At 24.6% G+C, this 23,153-nt stretch overlaps 2 protein-coding genes across 3 annotated transcripts; both read right to left on the bottom strand.

The window, feature by feature from the left end:
- Positions 1-1,688: 1,688 nt before the first annotated feature.
- Positions 1,689-9,534, bottom strand: LOC105363970 (Rho GTPase-activating protein conundrum). The gene is made up of 10 exons (XM_011501798.1): positions 8,912-9,534; positions 8,373-8,526; positions 7,786-8,074; positions 7,278-7,502; positions 6,903-7,200; positions 5,275-5,514; positions 4,312-4,903; positions 3,901-4,222; positions 3,347-3,510; positions 1,689-2,320 (listed from the first exon to the last, which is right to left on the bottom strand). Exons 1-10 carry the CDS (start codon positions 8,962-8,964, stop codon positions 1,871-1,873), a joined length of 2,787 nt encoding a protein of 928 aa, XP_011500100.1. The 5' UTR covers positions 8,965-9,534; the 3' UTR covers positions 1,689-1,870.
- An 8,587-nt stretch (positions 9,535-18,121) lies between these two features.
- fl(2)d (Pre-mRNA-splicing regulator female-lethal(2)D) lies at positions 18,122-22,513 on the bottom strand. Of its 2 annotated transcripts, none has more exons than XM_011507703.1 (6): positions 22,301-22,513; positions 21,345-21,679; positions 19,728-19,852; positions 19,471-19,649; positions 19,247-19,401; positions 18,122-19,046 (listed from the first exon to the last, which is right to left on the bottom strand). In XM_011507703.1, the coding sequence occupies exons 2-6, from the start codon at positions 21,571-21,573 to the stop codon at positions 18,334-18,336; spliced, it is 1,401 nt and encodes a 466-aa protein (XP_011506005.1). In that variant the 5' UTR covers positions 21,574-21,679; positions 22,301-22,513; the 3' UTR covers positions 18,122-18,333. The 2 variants fall into 2 exon arrangements, with proteins under 2 accessions (XP_011506005.1, XP_011506082.1); XM_011507780.1 differs by having other exon boundaries at positions 22,350-22,513.
- Positions 22,514-23,153: the final 640 nt, after the last annotated feature.

Genomic DNA, 23,153 nt, shown 5'->3' with positions numbered 1-23,153 from the left:
GTATTGGAATAAAAATCGCTATTAAAATTAACTTCTATTTCAATTATAATTGATTTGTTTAAATTATTATTTTGTATACATAACGGGGATTTTGTATAATTATATAATAAATCGATTTATTTAATATTGTTAAAAGTCATATTGTAAAAATATTATGTATATATAATTCTTAATTTGTGTAATGAAATTAGATAAAATTATTTGTTTTTGAAAGATAAAATGTCTTACACAGAAAGAATCTATTAAGAACTAAATTTTTTTTCAAATTATTAATTAATTTTAATACACATTCACACTTTTAATCACATCACACATTCATAATCTAAAAATATAATATTCATAATTTTAACTGTGGTCATTTTTAAATCCATTTGATTATTCTTTATAAAAGAAATAGTTTTTAACATTTAAAACTAAAAAACTATCAGTCATAGGCAGATTTTTTATTATAGTTTTAGCGGTTATGTTCAGGTAATATTGAATACCCTATTAATATACATTAAAAATTGAAATAACTAAAAATATAATAGATCAAAAAATATATAAACTATTTAAAGATATTTATAATACATTTTTCATATTGCATACATTTAACATAAATGTCAAGTTGTACAGCTGCAATATTTACTTAAATTCTTTATTAATAAAACAATATAAACATTATTATGACTGATAAAATTGCACAATTAAAATAAGATTAAGAATATTCATTATTAATACGATAATCATTTTTTTTAAAGATATTTTAGATTAAGGTATATATATTTTACGTTTTATTTATAATTGTATTGTCATAAATATTTATTTTTTAGTTTACATTATATTATATTTACCTACGTTTTCCTAATATTTTTATAAATAACTATTCTAATGTAAACCAATTTAAATTTAAGTTAATTTTTGACAAATAAAATTTTAAATATTTATCTATTATTTAAGGATTTCAATATTATTGAAACATGAATATGATTAAATTTTTCTATATTTGCTATTTAAATTTATTATTTGTAATTGATAAATAAAACTAAATAAATCTTAAAACTTTTAATTTGGAAGTTTGAGTAAATGGTAATAATATATATATTTAAGGTGGTTTTTAAGTTTTATCAAAGTTTATATTATCAATTCATCTTAATTTGAATACGGATTTTGTAACACATTTGTTTAAGTAAAATCTTTTACTTTGTAGAAATGTTTATAACATTTATTCATAATACACTGATCATTCGTAATTTTTGTTAAAATAAAATATCTTGCAATAATGTTAGTTGAACCGAATGCTTTAGTTAAATCAAATGATAATACGGTATTTATTATTTGTATTATAACTCGTAAACTGTTAGGAAGCACTCGATATTTATAAAATATTGTACAAAAATGAAAATTTTACTTAAAAATATACTTAAATTATATGAAGAATATACATATAATGCAATGGATTATATGTATAATTATAATTAGTAAAATACTTTATAAGTATGTATGAATTTAAATGAGTTAATTCACTTTACATTTATTTGCACAAATTAATATAATAAAAACGAAAATAGAAAAAACACATTTTCTTACGTTGTATTATTTATAACCGATTGTTAATATATGCATTGTTTAAAATAAACCATAAAATAATTTTCTCAGTACTAAAAATTACTAAGATTACTTTGTGAATCATGATAAATCGCATTCTTTTTAATTAATATTTATAAACTGGTAAATGTGAGTCGATAATTTGTCAAAGAGTTGAGCTTTAAGATAATATATTATTGAAGTAGTAAAAAAAATAAGCCTGTTAATATTGATAAAATTGTATCTTGCCCATGACTGAGGCATAATAGGTAAAATAACGAATACAATAAAAAAAAGTGCTTAGTTAAAGATTTGTGCTTTCATGCTCGGATTTAGGTCGAAGGTTAGTGGGTGGTGGCGGTGGAGGTGGTTGAGGTCTGGGTGGCCGCTGATAGAACCTTGGGGAAGCAGGTGGTGCATGCTGAGCTAAACCAACATTAGATTTGGGTATGATGATGGTTTGTGTTTGTGTTTGAACGTCAATGATGTTGCCCTCAGACCTTGTTCGAGCGTGCGATCGTATCTGATCGGGAAGATCCGGTCGGGGTGGCTTTTCGGGTCGATCCAATTGATGGACGGCGTGGGAGGCACACAGAGACATAGAGGCTGGCCGACTGCCTACGCTAGGACTTCTTTGCAAGTTGATGATTGAGCTCGTGCTATTGATTTCACAGTTGCTATTCCCGTGTACTTGTATTATACTAACCTGCTGTTTGTCTACTGAATACATGTGGGTTCGCTCCAGGGTCAAGGGCTGTAGGACACGAAATGTCGGATGAGTTAACGATGGATGCAGGATATGTTACCCGTCTTTTCTATTATATAACGTAAAACCACGTCACATATTAGCTTCTTTAAGTTTGTTTTAAATTTAATTTATTGCTTTAATTTTTGCAATTTGTCAATGGATTAAAAAACAATTTTAAATTATTATTTTTGTACACGAAATTGTTTTTTAAAACAATATTGTTTTATTTTTAAATTTTTTTAAAGTGAATTTTGAATATTTCTAGATGCTTTTATTATTTATATTTTACAATAATTACATTAAAAGTATACAATTAAGATTGATCATCAAACAAGCTTCTTTAGATTAATTTATTTTTATTTGTTTACCAAATATAACATTTTTTCGAATATATAGGATATTTTTAATAATTCTGCAGTCGAATACCTGCCTTACTCTAATAAACATATTTTAATAAATAACTTAGAACTATATTGTATAGAAAGATATTTCTAGATAAAGTGTATATCAAAATATTGTAATGAATATATTAAAACATACGTTTAAAATAGTTTATTATAAGCATAAAAAAATAACATTTTCAATTTGATCATAATATTGATAATTAATGTTTATATATTAAGAAAATGTAATATAAATTTAGTTATTCAATTATAAATATTTTATACCAATATAATTGTTGTTGATACAATGTACATATGGGATCAAAGAAAAAGATATCATTTTAACAAAGTTGTTTCATAAATGTTTATCGCTATTTAATTTAATACTAAACGACATTAAAAATAATTAAATACATCTTCAAGATTAACCAAATAAGGTCTAGAATATTAAGCTATGCAATTAATAAAAATAATATATATTTTTGAAAGATAATAACGATTGTTGTTCTAATTAATTAAATAATGATAAAATATTCTTGTTTTAGAATTGAAATATATTAAAATTTAGTTAAATATATACACAATTATTTTAAACATTTATCAAATTTTTTCTTACTATTTATATTACTTGCTGTTTGAGTTTACCTACCCCTGAATCAGAATCCAAATTTTCATTATTATGTCGGGGATGTGGTCGAATTAAACTAGAAGGTCGAACGAGTCCAGCTGGTCGTTCTGGTATGGCTGGTTTACTATTTCTATCTATGGCAATGATATTGTTTCCTTCCAATTTCTTACGAAATTCTACATCTTCTATCAATTGAAATATAATTATTTTAAATATAATCAAATGGAATAAAATGTTTAAGCTCTAAAAATTAAAATGCAAATGAATGCAAATTTAATTATGCTAATCCAAATATGACAATTAAAATAAAGTTATGAATAGAATATGTAAATAGTCAATTAAAATTGCAAAGTTGAAATTTAAATCAGTATTTTATACAATTATAAAGATATTGAGTTAATAATTATTTTATAAATCTTTGAAGTGAGATGCAAAAAGAAGTGAAAACTAGATGCTTATTATTAAATCTTAATTAGTAAATAATAATATACAATACTATATATTTTTATCTAGATAAGTTAAATATAATATGTATGTTAATAATTGTATAATAATTAATAAAAAAAAATTAAAACCTTGTGGGTACGATGTGACATTTATTATGTTACGTGGAGCTGCGATGGGAAACTTCCGCCTTTCTAACGTTGAAGGTGCTGGTTTTTCTGTGGGAACTGGTTTTGATTTCGATGATTCGATCTTATCTGCATCTTCCGTAGTCAACTCGTTAGTAGATTTGTTCATAAAGTCTGTCATTAATCCTGCTTTGATATTTATTGTCTCTAAATCTATAAGAATACTATTTACTTTATTGTCATCTTTTCTTTGATTTTCAATTTTGTTGGATGAAAGGATCACCTGTTGCTGTGATGCAATTATTTCCACATCATTTTGACCTTCCTATATAAAATCAATTTAAAAATCATATATTAAGAAATAAATAAACGGTATTTATTAGTCACAGATTTCAAAACGCTTCATACTTATACTTCCGAGTCATGAGATCGAAAGGTTTCAGAAATGACTTCGATTACCTTTAACTGGTCAGCTTTAATGATAAACTCGAATCCCGTGTGGTTTGTATCATCTTCCGTGTTGGAATTAATGCTAATTGTAGATTTATCGAATTGAGGCATCTTATTATTGACGATTTCTTGTGTCTGCGATAACTCTAGGGCAAGCTGCTCGTGTTTCTGAGACTTGTATGTTAGTCGGTTGAGAGTGCCGGTAATAAGAGGCCGAGGTGGCTTGTCCGGTGTCGGAGGTGGCTTGTCATCCGGCCTCTTATCGTAATGAGATTGCTGTTTATCTAGCGTGATCTTAGCGTTTGGGGGAGTTGGGGCAGGTTTGTTTTTTCTACGGGTCGCCGGCTTCGGACTACCCTGGGTTGGACTTTCACCGTGGTCGCTTAGGCTGCTATTAGAGACGCAACGTCGCATATCCGTCAGTTGATTGCACTCCGAACCGTTCACGATGCCGAGGTCTAAATCGCGATCAAAGTCTATCTCATCGGGAAAAAACCAGTCGGCATGCGTAATCAGTTGGTCGACAATTAGACTAGAGTTATTGGCTGTATCCATCCTGATAAGGTTTCAAAGAATATAGTTATTTATTTGTTACCGTGATTATTGTTGCGATATTCACGTAGAGTTGTTAAACTTACATTACGTGAATAGAAGCATGTAAAAAAAAATGTCATATTTAAAATTGCATTTTTAAAACTATGAATACTACTTGGTATTTTATAAATGAGTAACCGTGCCTTTTAATGTATCAAATAAAGTTCAATGGTAATTACTTTTATTTATTTTACTTTATTTCCATTGAGATATATTTATTATTCAATGCTTTAAGAATATATCATTTCTATTTAATTTCATATTTAAACCAAATATGTAGAATTATATTTTTATACATAAAAAGTGTTTAAAGCAGTAAAATTGATAACTTACACTACAGTAGTTGTATCTTCTTGAGAATTCCAAATTAAATTAGGAGCAACTACTATTGCAATATTATGAGGTGTCATTTTATTAATGTCTTGATTTTTTGTCAAGACAGCAAAAAATTTTATTAGGAACCTTAAGTTTTCAAAATTTGCCATTGGTAATTTATGTAATACGTCCCAAAGAGCTTTGAGTCTCTTATCACTTTGACTCAATTTTATCGATGCCATCCATTCATAATATAATCTAATAAAATTAAAGATATATTGTTACAAAATAAATATAATTTAGTGTATATTTCGTTTTATATTTTTATTTCTCAATAAGATTTACAAAGAAAATTAATTAAAATTTTTTTAAAGCATCTAATAGCTATAAAATTTTAGATTAATTTCTTAAAGGAATTACATGCTTTCTTACATTGCATAAATAAGTTAAAATAAGTAAAAAATAGTTTTCCACAATAATTTTTGTAAGACAATTAACTGTTATAAAGTTATATTATTTTATTAGTGATATTAATGAATATATAATTGATTGCTACACGATAAAAAGTATAATAAAAGTGTTGGTGGTCAATGGGTAAGCTGTGGAAAAATAATTATTCATTGCTCTTTATGAATGATTTTAATGTATATTTTTCTGCACTCAATTAGTTCGAATGCAAGATAAGATCATATTAATCGAATTCAAGTTAAGTACGTACGCGAGCCTTCTTGATCTCTCATTGTGTAATACAAAGTAATAGTGTGAATGAGTCCTGTGAACGAGCTGCTGTCATTCGCATGTTTTAACGGAGGATCGATCGCGCCTTACATAAAGTGAAATACGAGTAAAAATTTTTGCCCGCCCGAACGTCATATGACGTATGCATTCGTAATTTATGACTCATTATAAATTACGACAGATATATACATGTATGTATAGGCACAACCTTCTCTTTTTCTATTTCTAGGTCATTGACTCATTTTTATGAATACATATGTGTGCTATTTAAGGAAATACTTAAATTTGGAAAATTTGTCTCTGAAATATCTAGTGTAATGTTCCCACGACATTCTTTGTTAATAGAACTTAATTCATTCCATCTTAAAATGCGTTACTTTTATTATCTATCATTTTTATGAAATAAATTTTTTAAATTAATATAATCAAATTTCTATTTTCAAGACAATTTATAACATTTTGTTTTAATGCTGAAAATCTTAAAAAATTTTTTTATGTTATTAATCAATTATAATAAAATTATAATTTTCTTAGAAATTTTGACAAATACAATATTCAATGATACACTCAATTATGAAAAACAAACAATTTAATTTAGGTGGAGGTAAATTAAAGTAAAATTAAATATTATCTCAGAACAAATTAACATTGATTCATTATTTTTTAATTTATTAATACTCATTATTAATTATTATTATATTAATTTAATTATTATTAATTTGTATTAATCAGTAATGATTTGTATAATGCTAGAGTGTTAAAATCAGTTTAAGTTACAATAAATCAAATATTAATTAAATACAATATTATTAAGTATTTAGTATAGATATCAAAATTTCATAGCCGGAGTAAACAATTTTAATCTTACAAAACTACTTTTATAGAAATGTAAATATACATGCACTTACTTAAAGGTAAGTAAGGGTTCTGGTAGCTCACGTAAGTAAGATTTTAATGCTCCGGCTATCACATGAGGATCTTTGTATTCAAGAACAATTGGAAGGGTCAAACAGCAAGCATCAAAGCTGAGCTTCATTCTACGTAACTTTGAAGCGCCACTAGCTATCCTAAAAAGTCCCTCTTCCTCCATCCCTAACCTCAGAAGGGCAGAGACACAAAATTGAATGGGTAATGCTATTTTTCTATTTGTCACTCGAAGATGCTCTTCTAAAGAGTATCCATAAACTGGCTTCATTTCATTATCATCTAGTGCAAAAATCATTAATAAAGGATATAGTCTTAAATTTACATCATACTTTTATATAATTACTTGAAAAACTTACTTATATAACATTCTAAATCTGGAATGAGTTCTTCAAGATAGTGCAATGCACTTTCATGGTATGCTCGTTGGAGTTTGATATATTGAATAATTGTTTGGGCAAGATCTGTTTCTCTTGCCATTAACTGAAACATTTCAGCAGCTAGATAATCTCTGCATTGTTCTACTTTGGCTTCGGCTTCTTCAAGTTCATCTTTCAGACTATCTACTTTCGTTGTTCCTGTACCTAAATAATAGTATGTAAATAGGAAAATTATTTATAGTAATATTTTGATAAACAAGTGAAGAAACTAACAACTTAAAAATTATTAAAATTATTTCATTCAAATAATACTTCATATAATATAGTAAAAAAATTTACATTAAACATAACGAAGAACAACAATGTGAATGACGATTGTAAAAGATTAAAATATAGATTAGGTCAAGTAATTTAACATATTAATAATTTATCATATTAAGATCTTTTTAAATAATGTATAATTGATACATTTTTCTATATTTTTCACCTCCAGTATTATGTTTACTAGCTTGATGATACCGTGTTCTGATACTATCCATATCTAAAATGAGACGCTGTAGATTTCTTTTATGTTTTAAAATATTTGGAACATCTGTCTCTAAAATATGTTGTAGTGGCATAACAACATATTGTTCTATCTTAGATTCATGATCTATTGCTTCATTAGCTAAGGCTACTTGTGCTCTTCCACATTCGTTTAATGTATAACACATTAATCCTTCATCGCCTGTATTTTCCAACATGGTTTGGCCCAAAACATACTCTGGGCATTTTTTCTAAAGAATAATCCAATATTATGTATCAAATAAAAATATTTTAATATAAAATAAGATATCTGTGATATATTTATAAAATAGGTTCGAGTTTTATATTCTTTGCAAATTATTTGATATTTAACTTTTTTATTTAATTTGACCAAATATTAATCACAATTATATTATTACTTTTAAAAATAAAAATTAAATAAAACATTACTAATTATTACTAAATAAATATTTATTTATAAAAATATTATTTATGAATATTATACATTATTTTCTATAAGAATTCCATAATTTTATAAAATAAGCTTACAAGTCGTTTTTCTTTGTGAGCAGGATCTTGAATGTTGGAATCACTAGGTTTATTACCAAGTCTTTTATTAAGACCCATAAGGGCAGCCCTAATTTGTTCGACATGTTTATCCGCTGCTTGTAAATCATCAGTTAAGACTTCTGTTTTTTCAGCTCTAAAAATAAACGTGAATAATAAGAATAATAAGTATTTGGAAATAATATTAATTGCTCTTTTGAATTCTATTTCAAAATAAGATATATCATTTATATTAATGATCAAATTAAGTGTAATACTTAATTGTTTAATTCAAATAGGATAACGATTGTCTGATCAATTTAATGAAATAAATAATGGTTTTATGAGAATTTAAAAAAATTACTAATAATCATTAATAGCAAATTTCAAAGTTACAAATACAGAGATTTATAATTTTAACACTTGTTATTGAATTATAAATGTCTAAAAATATAAATCCTGTCAAAAAGGCAGTTCCAAATATAAATGTTGAAATCTCAATTATTTGAACAGTTACATGCAAAAAATACAGTAAGATGCACCTTGAAAAAGTTTGATCAGCGAGCTGCTTGACCCTGAAAAATTGTTTCTTCATGGTCACTGGATCGCTTGATTCCGGCAGAATGAACTGAATAATAACGCAAGACTTGTTTTTGCTGTAATGGGATATAACAAAAGGCACTACCCGTAGTTGGCGATAAACACGCGAAAACGGCACAATGTAAAAATAATGACACTGTCAATAAAATAGGAGAAAGAACAAAATAGAAATCACCCGTAAAAGAGAATATAACTTGGTAGGGGTGCAAAACGAAAGAAATCAAACATAGATACTTGCTTATGAGAGTGCATAAAAAACAGATGCGTGCGCGCGCGCGCGTACGCAACACTTTCACTTATTCTTCATTCCCACCGACGATAACGGCGACGAAGACGTTGTCACGGTACTTTAAGGTCACTGTTTCAATCCTAACTTGTACGGAGTTAGCTGCATGAAGGTTATCACTGAAATGGATGCATTACCACTATAACGACGACGACGACGACGGCGACGACGACGACGACGACGACGACAACCGCGATTCGTCGTCATACCAGCGTGTGCACACGGCGATCTCACGCGCGCCACTGCTATAACATTATCGTCCTGCTGCTCCGTCACAACTTATGCTTGTGTGCGATGCGCTCTGTCTATACACACTTCTCATGTACTTTTATTTTCATGCTCCTTCATTTCCATGACATTTCCATGCCATTACAGGCTTAGTTGTATGCAGCTCATCGGAATTTTTATGATAGGACAGCATTATAATGTTATTCGCGGCAGAGACTGAAGATAGAAGAGAGAGAAAGAGAGAGAGAGAGAGAGAGAGAGCGAGAGTACATGCCTGTACGAAAATTAATTTTTGCGCATAAGTAATCGTTGACACATGAGATTGGCATAAGTGTACTGAGTGTAATATAAATTTAATGCCACCATATTAATATTTAAATAAATATGAAAAATATTGTAATTAACTGTTATTTCAACAATATAGTTTATATAATATGTTTTGTTTAGTACATATACACAAAACATTTTACTATTAAAAAAACATTTAACTACTTAGAAGAACCTTTTTTATTTTTACCTTACCTATTTTATTATTACCTTGTTTTTAAAAAAATTTTTACCAAAATTTGTTATCCCTCGCATGTATATGAAAAAAATCAAAGATTCATACTCATTTAATGAGTATATAAATTTAAATTTAAAACTTACATTTTTTACTTTCAATTAAAGAGAAGTATACTATTATGTTTTAACAATGTTAAAAATATACATTGAATTGAGTCTCGTAAATAAATGATATATTTTTATGAATATAAATTGAATTTTTCGTTAATCATCCATTTCTATATTATTACTTTCAAATTCATTCTAATGTAATTTTTTGTTCTGTAATACCATTACTTGTTTTTTTATGCAGTTTGCGCTGATGAGAAGTAAAATTTAAAAGTAAGAAAATAAAATTTGATTTTTTAATAATTATAGTCAATACTTATTCGAAGTTCATTTCAATTTAGTTTACCTATAAAGTATTAAAATTAAATGCGACCTACTTAATTTATATTTAAATTTACTTCTATAATTATGTAAAAAATTGATTTTTAAAATGTTCTTATTCTTCGCGTGCAAATAATATAGTTTTATAATTTCAATTTGTATGGCAATCTAATGCATTAACTGTTTTTAAGTTATATTAATTTGCTTTTGTTAAAATACTTATCTAACTATGAAATAAGTATATGTAAAAATTAATTGGTATTTAATTAGAACAGGAATTCAATAAAAGGGAATAATTTGCATCATTTATAAAAGATTATGTTAAATTAATATTTTTAATTTATATTTTTTCAATATATATTTAAGTAAACATATATAAATTTATATGAAAATAAAATATAAATAAATTTAATATATGAAAATTATAGATAAACTATTAAATTTTAACTTCAAATTTTTAAATTCAAAGATACATTACAGCTTGCAACAGTGATTTGGTTATATTACGGTCAATTTACCAAATACGGTTTTTTCAGTCGATCTATTTATAAACTTGTGCATTTTTTGTACGTTCTTTTGAAGCTAAGACTCTTTTATAATAAACATAGATTTTTTTATACCGAATAAATTTTATTCAATATTAAATTCTGATAATGAAATTAATGCATTTATCAAAACACCAAATACTGCAAAGGGAGAATAATGATAGAACAAATATAATAATAATGTACCTGAACTATAGTTTTTATGACCTTCCACCATTTTGTTTGTTTCCGGTTATACTTTATACGTTAATGTTATTCATTCCTTAAGCACGTTCATGTATCACCTTGCACATGACTTTATTATTGTCTTGTTTAATTGCATATGTATTTTTAGTTATGTTCAAATGAAAAATTGAAGAAATAAAAGTGTAATATGAAGATATTTTGATAATATTATGAATAAAAATATTAAAACTGTAATCATATAGAGATATTTAAATAACTTAAATGTCAATTCTGATTCTATAGATTCAAATGAAAATTGCTATTGTTAATATTAGATAGCCTCCACATTTTAATAAATTATATTCCAATTTACTATTATTACAATTATTAATAAAAATTTATTTGAATATTAAATAAATAATTGAAATTTAACGTGTAAATATATTTTAACCGATTAAAAATATATATTAAATTACGCTTTCATCTTCAATATCGAAATAATTATTAATTGACATTATTTTATTTTTTTGTATGAAATACTTTAAAATTTCAATTTTTAAATAGATTATTTAATAAATTAATAAAAAAAACTTTACAATGAAAACATATTTTAATAAATGTAAAATCACAATAAATATATTACTTATTAAAAATATATTATTATACCAATGATTTATAGACATATTCATAAGTATAAATTTTATAATTTTTATATTTTTTAAAAATTTATTTCACTGGAAATGAATAGGCTTCTTTTGATATTAAAAATTTTGAAAATTGTATTTATAACTATTGAAATTAAGTAAAGAATATTTTACAAAATGAATGTTTATTCATTGTTTAGTCATATAAACAATTTTGTACGAAAAATTAAAACATAAGTCTCAATAGGTTAAAATTCTTAAATTAATGCTTTATTTTTATGAACTATCTATTATATATTTTTATACTTTATTTGACATGTATAACAATAAAATAATATTATTCATTAACTATATGAAATGTATGAAATTTATAAAAATCGTTGGAATAATTAATTAATTTAACTAGTAATATATTTTAGATGAAATATAAAAATTATATTTAAAAAATTCATTGCAGACAATTTTATACATGATCTTATACATGATCTATATAGGAAATTAAGTCTTTATATTTGTTTTTTAGAAGTATTTTTTATATAAATAAACAATTTAATATCTATTATTTTTATAAATACAAAAAATGAAAATATTTTTCAAGGTCTATTTAAGCAAATTTGAAACTTCTTTGCAACAAACATCGTCTATTAATATATTTTTTTAAATTTTTTATTTTTTTAAAAAAACTTTTCTTATGAAAAATCTGTTTATTTTATAAATTATATATATTAATATTTTCAAATATATAAAGATATTCAAATGTATAAATATATTATCTATGTTTTAATGTTAATAACTGCTTTTCTAAAATAATTAATTTAGAAAATATTGAATATTTCATACTGAATTAAGGGTCATATATTAAATTTTACTAGTATTTATTTGGTCGAATATTTATAAATCGTTTTAATAATTAATATATAACATAGTCTAATTAATGATATTTACATAAAAAGTTGATGAAATATTAAAAATTAATTATTGATAACAGGAAATAAATGTGTTAGTATATATTTCCTTTAACTCATCAGTTTGTTTTTATAATATAAGGGATATATACATTGTAGCACTTATGTAGAAGGTACAAGTTCGCGTACATATTTTTTATGTTACACTTTATATGTAAAATTGATAGAAAAATGTATTTAGTATCTTTTGTGATTTACAAATATTGTCATAATGTATTTAATTAATTTATAGAATAAAGTTTTACCATTTTTTTAAAAATAACCTTTCCATATTTTGTCAGTTGTAAGGATCTATTTATAAAAATATATTAATGAAAAATGGCTAATAATAAATACGTAATTACAGTTTATGATTCGGTATGCTAATTTTGTCTATATTGAATATTATAATAATTTATCTATTGTTTTATTTTTCAGTTAAATTAAGCTTGAATTTATTCTTTTATTTATTAAAAATTAGATATTAGTGTAATGATACAATGAACGTTGTGTCTCTTATAATTTGCTTATTAATGGGCTTATATTAATTAAATTCTTCTAATATTGAAAATAAGGTAGCTATTACTAACACATTGATTTTATAGTCTATTACTTAAATATTATATGAAATAATCTTGTATATATAGTATAATAATTTTGAAATTTAGAATAACAAAATATCATTTAAAATTTTTTTATATGCTATCTAAATAGAATTTTATATAAAATAATTAAAAATAAATTAATAATATCAGAAAATGCTATTAATTTTTAAATGTCTTATTTATATTAAACATAAAAAATCCAATTGATGTGTAGTATTAATTAAAGACGACAGAGAGCACCAAGCCGATAACCATTTTGTATCTTAAGAATATCGTATATCATGTACACTACTTTTTTATTATTTTAAATTAGATAATAATGTTTTAATTTTTTAAATATTTATTATTATCAAAAATTATAGAAATATTTCTTAATTTTTTTTAGAAATTACAAAACAACAATATAGAGATTATTAATTCTATTGTCATATTTAAACATTGAATAGTGACTTTATCTATATTTTTATTTAATCCAATACTTTAACCACGTGCTTCATGAATATTTTTTATTTTATCGTATTAATAGAAACTGCTAAATTAGGTTTTATCGTATTGTACTAATTTATTATTAAGAATTTCAAAGGTTTAATTATTTTATTTTGTAACATGTTTCTGCAACGTAAATAAATATTTAAGTGATAAAGAATTTTAGTTATAAATAGTAATTTTATTCAGTATTTAATTTATTAAGCTAAAAATTACAAAAAATTAGAAGCGTTTCTTCTCGGTATTTTTGATACTGTAAACTTTTCAATACATCAATGTTTTTAAATTAATGTAAATACCAATTTATCGAGTTATATTTAGTAAAAATATTTAATTTGTTGAATTTTAACGTAAAAAGAATTATTATATTATATTTTATTATAATTAACGTGCATTTATATAAACATGTTATTTTTAAAGATCATTCTACGCATTTAATAAATAATGTACAATATTTATTAATAGAATAGGGTTTATGTTTGTTTTACAGTATTTAGGAAGGAATAGAAATTTCGGACCAAGCTTCAAACAGGACAAAATTTAAATTAAGAATTCGAAAATTGGAAGCATATACTCAGTTATATTTGATGAAAAATATAGTTTTTTTAAATTTGTACAATTTTGTTTTACTTTTGGTTCTGTATGTCTAACAATAGAATATAAATAGCAAAATTATAATTGTTGAATATTGTTACTGATTATATAACTGAAGAAAGTAATTTTATCACGTTTTAAAAATAAAAATTACTTTTGTAATAGATTTTAACAAAAAAAAAATATATATATAAAACGATATAAATTAAATTATAAAGTATAAAGTATAAAGATATAAAGTAAATTGATATAAATACTTTTCTTCATTATTTCATAAATATAAAGTATTAAAGAGAGAATGTCTTCCTAACAGAGTGAGTGAAATGTAGTCAAGTTATATAATTAATTATTTTATTGTAAATTATAGCTTTATTAACATTAAACATATAATAATATATTTGAATGAGTATTTTTCATATTATTTTAATATTATTTCAACGTAAGTTTAATTATGCCTTCGAATAATAGTTGAATAAGATCACATGTAATTAAAATTAAGAATTGAAAATTTTTACAAAATAACTAATTTATAATAGGACTATATAAAAGATTTCTTGAATGCATTAGTGTGATGAATTTTTGTTTTTTTTTTAATTATATAACTTAGAAAAATTTATTTAATATATAATTACTTACATTTTTATTATAAATAAATTATCATTAATTAGTGTTTAAAAATTTATTAATATTTCTTCGTCTATAGAAATATCTAAATATAATAAAAATTATTTATATGAATTATCTGTCTATAATATGTAATGTAATTAAATAAGAAAAAACGGAAAATTGCAAATTCTATCATATAAGTGAAAAAATATAGTAGTAAAATGTTTTCACTTATATTTTTTATCCAATATTAAATTTATTAAAATTGAAAATACTTTTATTTTAAATAATGTTATCGTTCAATTTTAGTAATTAAATTAATTTTTTAGCTAGCTATATTAACAAAATTTTGTAAATTGATTACTGTTAGGTAAACAAATTTCTTAGAGGTATGATTTTATATTAATTTTATATTAATAATTAAATCAATAATCATGATAAAAGTTTAAAACAAATATTTAAGAAATTCAATAGACACGAATTTCTTAATTATCTATATAGAGAAATCAAATAATTAAAAATGCATGAATTGTGTTTGAAAACCTCAGTATTATAAAAATTTTAAATAATATTTTTATGTACTTGTACACTCATAAAAATATATGTTATTCATTAAATAATTACAGTAGAAAAATTACAAATCTAAATTAATTTTTTCAAAAATATTTTAAAACGTAACAAATACTTATTCTTATTAAGCATAAGTTAATTCAACTATGTTAAATTTTTATACTAATGTTATTCAATTCTGTATTCGAAGAAAATATTATAATTTTAACAATTAGAAAATTCATTTGATTTGCTTAACTTTTGATTCTGTTAGAAGTACATTTCTGATTTCAATTAATACAATATAATTTCTATATTCTATATGCTGTATATTCATTGTTCATATATAATTAATATAATACGTTTTTAAATATAATATTTCTAGTATCCATTTTTATTTAGTATTTTTAAATGTGGTTATTAAAATATTACTCACTTTTATGTAGAAGAATTTATAATCAATATTCATATTTAAAATGTATAAAGAAAAAAATAGTACATAGTATCAATCCAATTTATAAAATATTCTTGTAATTAAATAATACATAACAAAATTTTAATGTAATGAATTATATTGATTTATAACAGAGTTCGATTGATTTTTAATATTACTTTATTAAATCTATAAGTAGAATTTAATAACATTTTATTTAATATTTATAAATTCAAAATAAATTTATAAAACGCATGCATACGATATTGGTAAACAAATGTCTTATATTCACGAGAAAAATAAAATATTAAAATTAATGAAGGTATTATACTCATTTTGTGCCTTTGAAATTTTCTGAAAATTAGTAGTATGCATAAAAATACATATTTAGAAATAATATTGTTTAAAAATAAGAATTTATTCAGGGCTAGTAGTATGTATATTAAAATAATAAAATTATTAATTTTAATATTTTATAAAATAAATGATATACCAACTGCAATAAAATAACTTGAAAATTTTGTTTTGAGATATTAAATTACCATTCTAAATAGGTATGTGTATGAAAATATATTAAAATTGGATTTGCTTAATTTTGTATTCATAATTAATTTAACGTATACTTTTTATTTTATAGTAAATAATGTTATTAGATGCATCTTATGAGGTTATGTATATACAGTTTTCTTAAGAAAATACGTTGATGAATTTTCAATTTGAGTTTTGAAATTAATCAAAATCAACATATAAACTATTTTTTTACTTTCATTGATTCAAATTATAAAACGAAATTAAGGTTCAGAAACAAATAGTAGAGGGAAGAAATATTATATGGAAATATCAATTCTTATGAAATAAAATTTATTTCTAAATATATTTTTATTAATAAATTATTACCGTTAAAAATTTTGAAAATGTTTCCAGTTTCATTGGTACTCGAATTGATTTGTTGTTTAAAATTGAATGATTTTGGATATAGAATACATCATTTTATTGATTTTCTACAGATGGTAGACTATTAAGAGAAGGTTTAATTTTGTTAAGGTTTATCATTTTTTAACTTTATTTTCCTTGTTTTATTAATAGATTTTGAAGATAGAATATTATATTCAGTTTTTTCAGATATATATATATATATATGTATATAGAGCAGCTATGAAATCAAAATAATACAAATAGAAAAAAAGTTAAATATTTAAGTTTAATTTATATGTATATAGAAAATAAAATTAAATAAAAAATTAAATTGAAATTTCAATGAATAAATTTTAAACAAATATAATTTAATAAAAATTCAAATATATTTAGGTGTAGATTAAATTTCTAATATAAAAACCAATTATGCTACATGTGTAAGATATTTTAACAAGTACAATACAATTTTTTTTTAAATATTTTTATGTGTCAAAAATGTAATTATAACAAAATTTTTTTACAAACGATTGTTTAAGATGATTATGTCATTAAATTCATGTCATAATTAAATAATTTGAATCAGTTTATAAATATTATGCATTTTAATTGTCAACTGGATTAAAACTACAAGAAAACTTTTTTAATGTTTAAGACAATTCTTTTTAATACAAAAAACAATTTATAAAAAGTATTTAAATTTCCTTTTATTTTCATTAATTTGAATATAGTTTTAATGCAGTAAAGAAAAATGCTTATTTGCAAATAATTAATAATACATATTTTGTTTTAGGTCAAATTAAATCAAAAAATGAAATGTATTTTAAAAACAAATGTATGCTAGTATACATTTTGAATTATTAGACTAAAATGATTTTGTTATTACGTCCAATTTTTAATAACACGGCATATAAGAAGTTTGTTTATACTATTTTAAAAGCAAAAATTTTCATTACATAAGTTGTTTATAGTTACTACAAATTTCAATTTTATGATATATAATTTTTGAGTACACATTAAACTGAATTATGTAGCATATACAAATTTGTTTTAAACACTTATTTTTAATTATATTATGTTAATAGTTATGTATATTTATACAGTGTAATATTGATTTTAATTAAATTCAGAAAATAGCTTTAAATAAATGTTTTATAGATCAGATTTAATATCACAGTGAAATAACAAAATCTGTGACAAAATCAAATTAAGAAAATGTTTATACAGTATGTCATTTTTAAATTATATTCAGTACTTGGTCAAATGAATGTGTAAAAATGGACAATTACGTTGATAAACGTATATTTAGATTTTATAATTCTATTTGTTTCAGGTTCCTGTAGTTCGAATATCTTATTGACCCATAAGTTAATTTCTTTTCATTTTTATTATCAATATTCACTAGTAATGGTTTGCTATGGGGAAACATTCAATTTACTCTGGATCACTTTGTAATATTTCGCCATTAGTTAAAACTAAAGCATCTTCTTCTCCTTCATTATATTCAATAGATAAAAGGCTCTCTCTTCTTTTTTTCTTATGAATCCTTTCATCATCACTATCTGGTACACTTTTGTCCCTTTTTGTCCTATCCCTTCCCCTAGTTGTCCTTGTTATCACTTCCTCCCCATTTGTCTTGCCACTGCTTCTGTTATTAGTTTTAGTTCTTAACGTCCTTTTATTAGTCCTTGTTTCATCATCTTCCTCGCGCTCACTTAATAATTCATTTTCTACTTTAATAATCAAAGCCGCCGAATCACTAGAGCTTTCATCATTATGTTCTGTTTGATGTATTTTATTGTCTGTCCGTTCAGGCTTATGAATATTCACACATTCACTCGAAGGCGAAGTTTGAGATGGTAAAGGAGGCGTTCTAGCACCTTTATACCTGTCACTATCTTCTGCTTTTACTAATTTAACGTCCGATGTTATATTTTCTTCTAATTCTTCTTTTTTTATTGGAGGAGTATGAGGTGATAAGCCATTAGTTAAATTATTTTCTCCGATAGAAGATTTTAATGATACATTTTCTTGTTGTAATAGAGTTACAGACTCCCGAGCCTTTCGTAGTTCTTGTTGTAAAAAGTAAATTGTGCTTTGCATACCTTCAACATCCTCATCAAGATCTTGAAGAAATTCATCTAGTTCTGAAAAATATACATGCTTGTGTTGGCTTATTAATAACTACTTGTTTGATTGAACATAGATAATTAATGTACATTTTCAATTTTGAACCAAATTGTATTTAAATATTGAAATAATCTTTTATTTTATAAATGTTAATAATATTATTTATAATAAAAACTTACTTTAAATGAAATAACAATTACACAAATATATTATTTACCAGATTGTGATTTTTTAACTTCTTCACTATAACTTTTTTGTAGAGCAAGTTCTCCTTCTAATTTAGCAATTCGGCCACTAGATATCATTCGTCCTAGTTCTTCATTCTCTTGATATAATAATCTACACTTTGCCATTAACCTTTTTCCTGTATTACTATAAACATATATAAAAATTATACTTACGTAAATAATAAGTAAAATTATATCATAATAAAAATTATACCTGTCTGGAGTGAATTTCCAGGCACTTAATTCATTTTGCGTATCTTCCAATTTTGATTTTGTTGTGACTAATTCTTGACGTAATTTTTGTATAAGTATATTTACAGCTGGATCAAGAAGAGTAGATCTTAATGCTGCAGCAGATGGTGCATGTGTGGCTTTCATTTCGGTTATTTGATTCTATGTAATATATATTTTATAATTAATTTTCATTTTCTTGTGAACATAAGTTGAAAATTAGAATACCATAGTACTAACCACATATTCTTGTAATTCTTGTTCTTTAGAGGCAAGTCTCCTTACTAATATTTTTTCTCTATGTGATGCCTCAATATATTGTTGTCTGTATTTTTCTTCAGATTCTCTTAATAAAGCAATGTCTCCTGTAATATCAAAATAATGATCTTATGAAATATATTATTATTATAAAAATTACTTTTTTTCTGCAGATATAAAATTTCATAAATCATTTTGTCATACTAATATCAACTTTTTTTTTAAATAAAATTTGAATTAATATATAAAAAGAATATTAGTGCTATCGAACTAATAATTTTATTATTTCTGGATAAAATTTATTTATATTTCATTTATTTATTTGGTAATTGCCACATATATATTCTACTTTTTAGTTGACATTAAAAAGATTTATAAGAATTTAATATCATATACAAAATATTATTTCCTACAAATATAATATTAGTAAATGAAGAGCTATATGATTATTTTATCTATACTAAATAACTTGGAATAAAATCTAAAATTTCTAGCAATCTTCAAACAGGGGAATTAAAGTTTCAACTTCGAAAATGAACTATATGTATTCAATGTATGCACATAAAAATTGGAATACAATAGTGATTTTAAATTGTCCAACTAATGACATTTTTAATTGACGCATACTTTGATTAAATGTAATGGTGGCACTTCAGCACACTGGTAGCATCATGGTGAGGTGCTGTGAGATTTCTGTCATTGATGATTGCCGCAGGAAACTCCTTTATTCTTCTATAGCTTTAAATAATATAATACTCAATCCTTTTGAATATTGGCACAATAGACACATCTTTGTCATAAAAGGGATTAGAAATCATTGGAGATGAATAGGATGAGTATGGAAATAGGAAAAATTCAAATTACTCAAGGAATTGTATACATTTAATGAGATCTTTTTAGTTACTATTTAGAAATTTTATGTTTATAGAAAGAGCATGTTTTGGTGACAAACAATATGCTTTGGATGTGGATTAAAATTTATAGATGTCTTCAAATACAAGTTTATGATGAAGTTAAACACAAATTGAATAAGTTCAAAAACACTAATTTTCACCCTTTCATACTATATACTAAATTAAGATTTAAAAGACTTAATTTTTCAATAATATAGCACTGACACATATATATTATAAGCAAGGAAAATCGTGCACCAATCAGCTTTTAGAATTTTTTTGTGAACCAATGATTTACAAAATTCAATTTCATCTTGGCACTGAATATCACAGTTTTTCACATAAATTTTATATTTAGAAAGCACTTTTGAATCAATACACAAATGATTATTGCACAGCACATCACCTTCAAAATTTAAGCAAATAATACATCCTAAACATAATAATAAATGTAAAAACTATTTGGCCTTATAGCTAATTTATAAATTATAGGAAATAATAAAATTTTAACGCTTATAAAATTCTTATTGAGCTCTAAATTAGATTTAACACTTGGAATGCAATTAGAATTTTCATTTTTATATGTACTTAATATCTCTAAACGTCCAAAATAGAAAAACAATTTCATTCATGGCTTGATTTTGAAAATGTCAATTTTAAAAAATGTAGGTAGTGAGATGCTCTCACTTTCAAGTGATCTCAGTACCTTCCAAGGCTGCTGTTTGTGTCTCTAGGCACTCCACATATAAGTCCTGCTCTCGCCATTTAGCTGCTAGCTCATCCTTATTAAAGGTCTCCAGCTGTTGGTCAGTTAACTTTACTCTGCGTGTTTGCTTGGGTGAACGAGGACTAGTAGCCTTGCCACTACTACCATTGTGGGGACTTCGAGGTGAAGAAGGTCCAGTTGACTTAACTTCGTTGCTCTCCTCAGCCATTTCAGTGGCTATCAACCTTGGTTCAAATAAATGAGTACTCTCGCAGTCGAGTGAGACTCTCTCTTCTTCCACGGTCAATTCTTTACTTTCGAATACATGGATAATTCTGCAAGTGAAAGAGACACATTTATGTAAATAATGCTTTACATATTTACTAAAAGAGTGTGGGTCTAAAATACAGGAACTTATTTAACAAAATTTTGATTTACAGAATGTTATGAATTATTTATACAACACGAATAACGAGAATACTGAAGTATAGTATTAGTCATAAAAGGTTTAACAATTTCACGAAAAATTGGTGGAAATCTATAAAATATTTGCCGCGAACGTAAATACAGACGTATTACTTCCTCTGTAGCTTCGACAAGTCACCACTTTCTCACACAGTTATATCCATACGCATAGTCATTCTTTTTCTTATTACTTTTGCATGTAATTTGTGAACAGCACGGAGGGGCTTGAAAGCGAAGTGTAATAGGGGGGATGACTCGAGGGGATTCAAGAACTTTGTACTTCCTTTCCCCTTCTTTCAAGGCATATTATCTCTTTTATTCTCTCTTTAACGCGTGGTCACCCATTAGCATTTATAATCTTTCACTACTGACAAATGCATATAATAAGGAAATTTTGACGCGTTGATGCCCCGATTTAGGAATTCACGAGAGGATGGCGTCGGCGGCAACAACAGTGCTCGTGCGTAGAACGCATACTCAACATTACGTACAAAAGAGAGTACTTGAGTTTATCCTCTCTGTCTCCGATAGATTACTCGCCTTCTTTCATTCACAAGTATAGTGCTTGCTGAATTGAAGTAATTCTGGTGCAATAAGATTTTCAACAGAGCGATGATTTTTTAGGATGATCGTACTCATAAGTGGGAACAACGCCATTACGCGAACATGTCGATGACGACGTCGACCGCGATGACCGGAGACTCGTCGTGCGTCCGACTTGTGTTCGATCGAGCTGATATCGTCGTACGCACACCTACATGCGCAAAGGAATGTACACAATTAGAGCAATAATACTCATGCATAGGGCGTTACGTCGCTTAGTACAATTCGGCAGTCTGTTTCTGTATATTACTTTGAGGGATGATGTTTATCTATCGTTTATCTAGGGCTTCCAGATTTTTAGTTTCTCTAGTTAGTACTAAAATTTTTAAATTATATTTTTAATTACCAGTTTCAAATATTTCTGTAATTTTACTTCCACCTTCTGGCTTTTAACAGTAAAGGCTGTTACAAGATTATATTTGGAGGAAAATTACTGTTCACGTGTGAAACTCGATGGGTCTAACAAATGAGTATTTTAAAATATATATTTAAAAGTTTATTGTAAGATAATTTGTTTATCATATCATTTGTTTTCGTATAAGTTACATTTTAGACTAATTAAGTTTATGATTTGGATGCATGGAAATATGCCTATTTAATTTTATAAATTATAAAATTTGCGCATGCGCTAGGAATTTCGGCGAGCCTTTCAAATATAAGCATTAATGTTCTAAACGACTGAAGAAGTTTTTTGAGAAAAATGATTATCAAACTTTAAAAAACATTTTATGAAGATCATCT

Source organism: Ceratosolen solmsi, unplaced genomic scaffold (assembly GCF_000503995.2).
Source record: "Ceratosolen solmsi marchali unplaced genomic scaffold, CerSol_1.0 scaffold10, whole genome shotgun sequence".
NCBI classification, from domain to species: Eukaryota; Metazoa; Arthropoda; class Insecta; order Hymenoptera; family Agaonidae; genus Ceratosolen; species Ceratosolen solmsi.
This window is presented reverse-complemented; position numbering and strand designations above follow the sequence as displayed.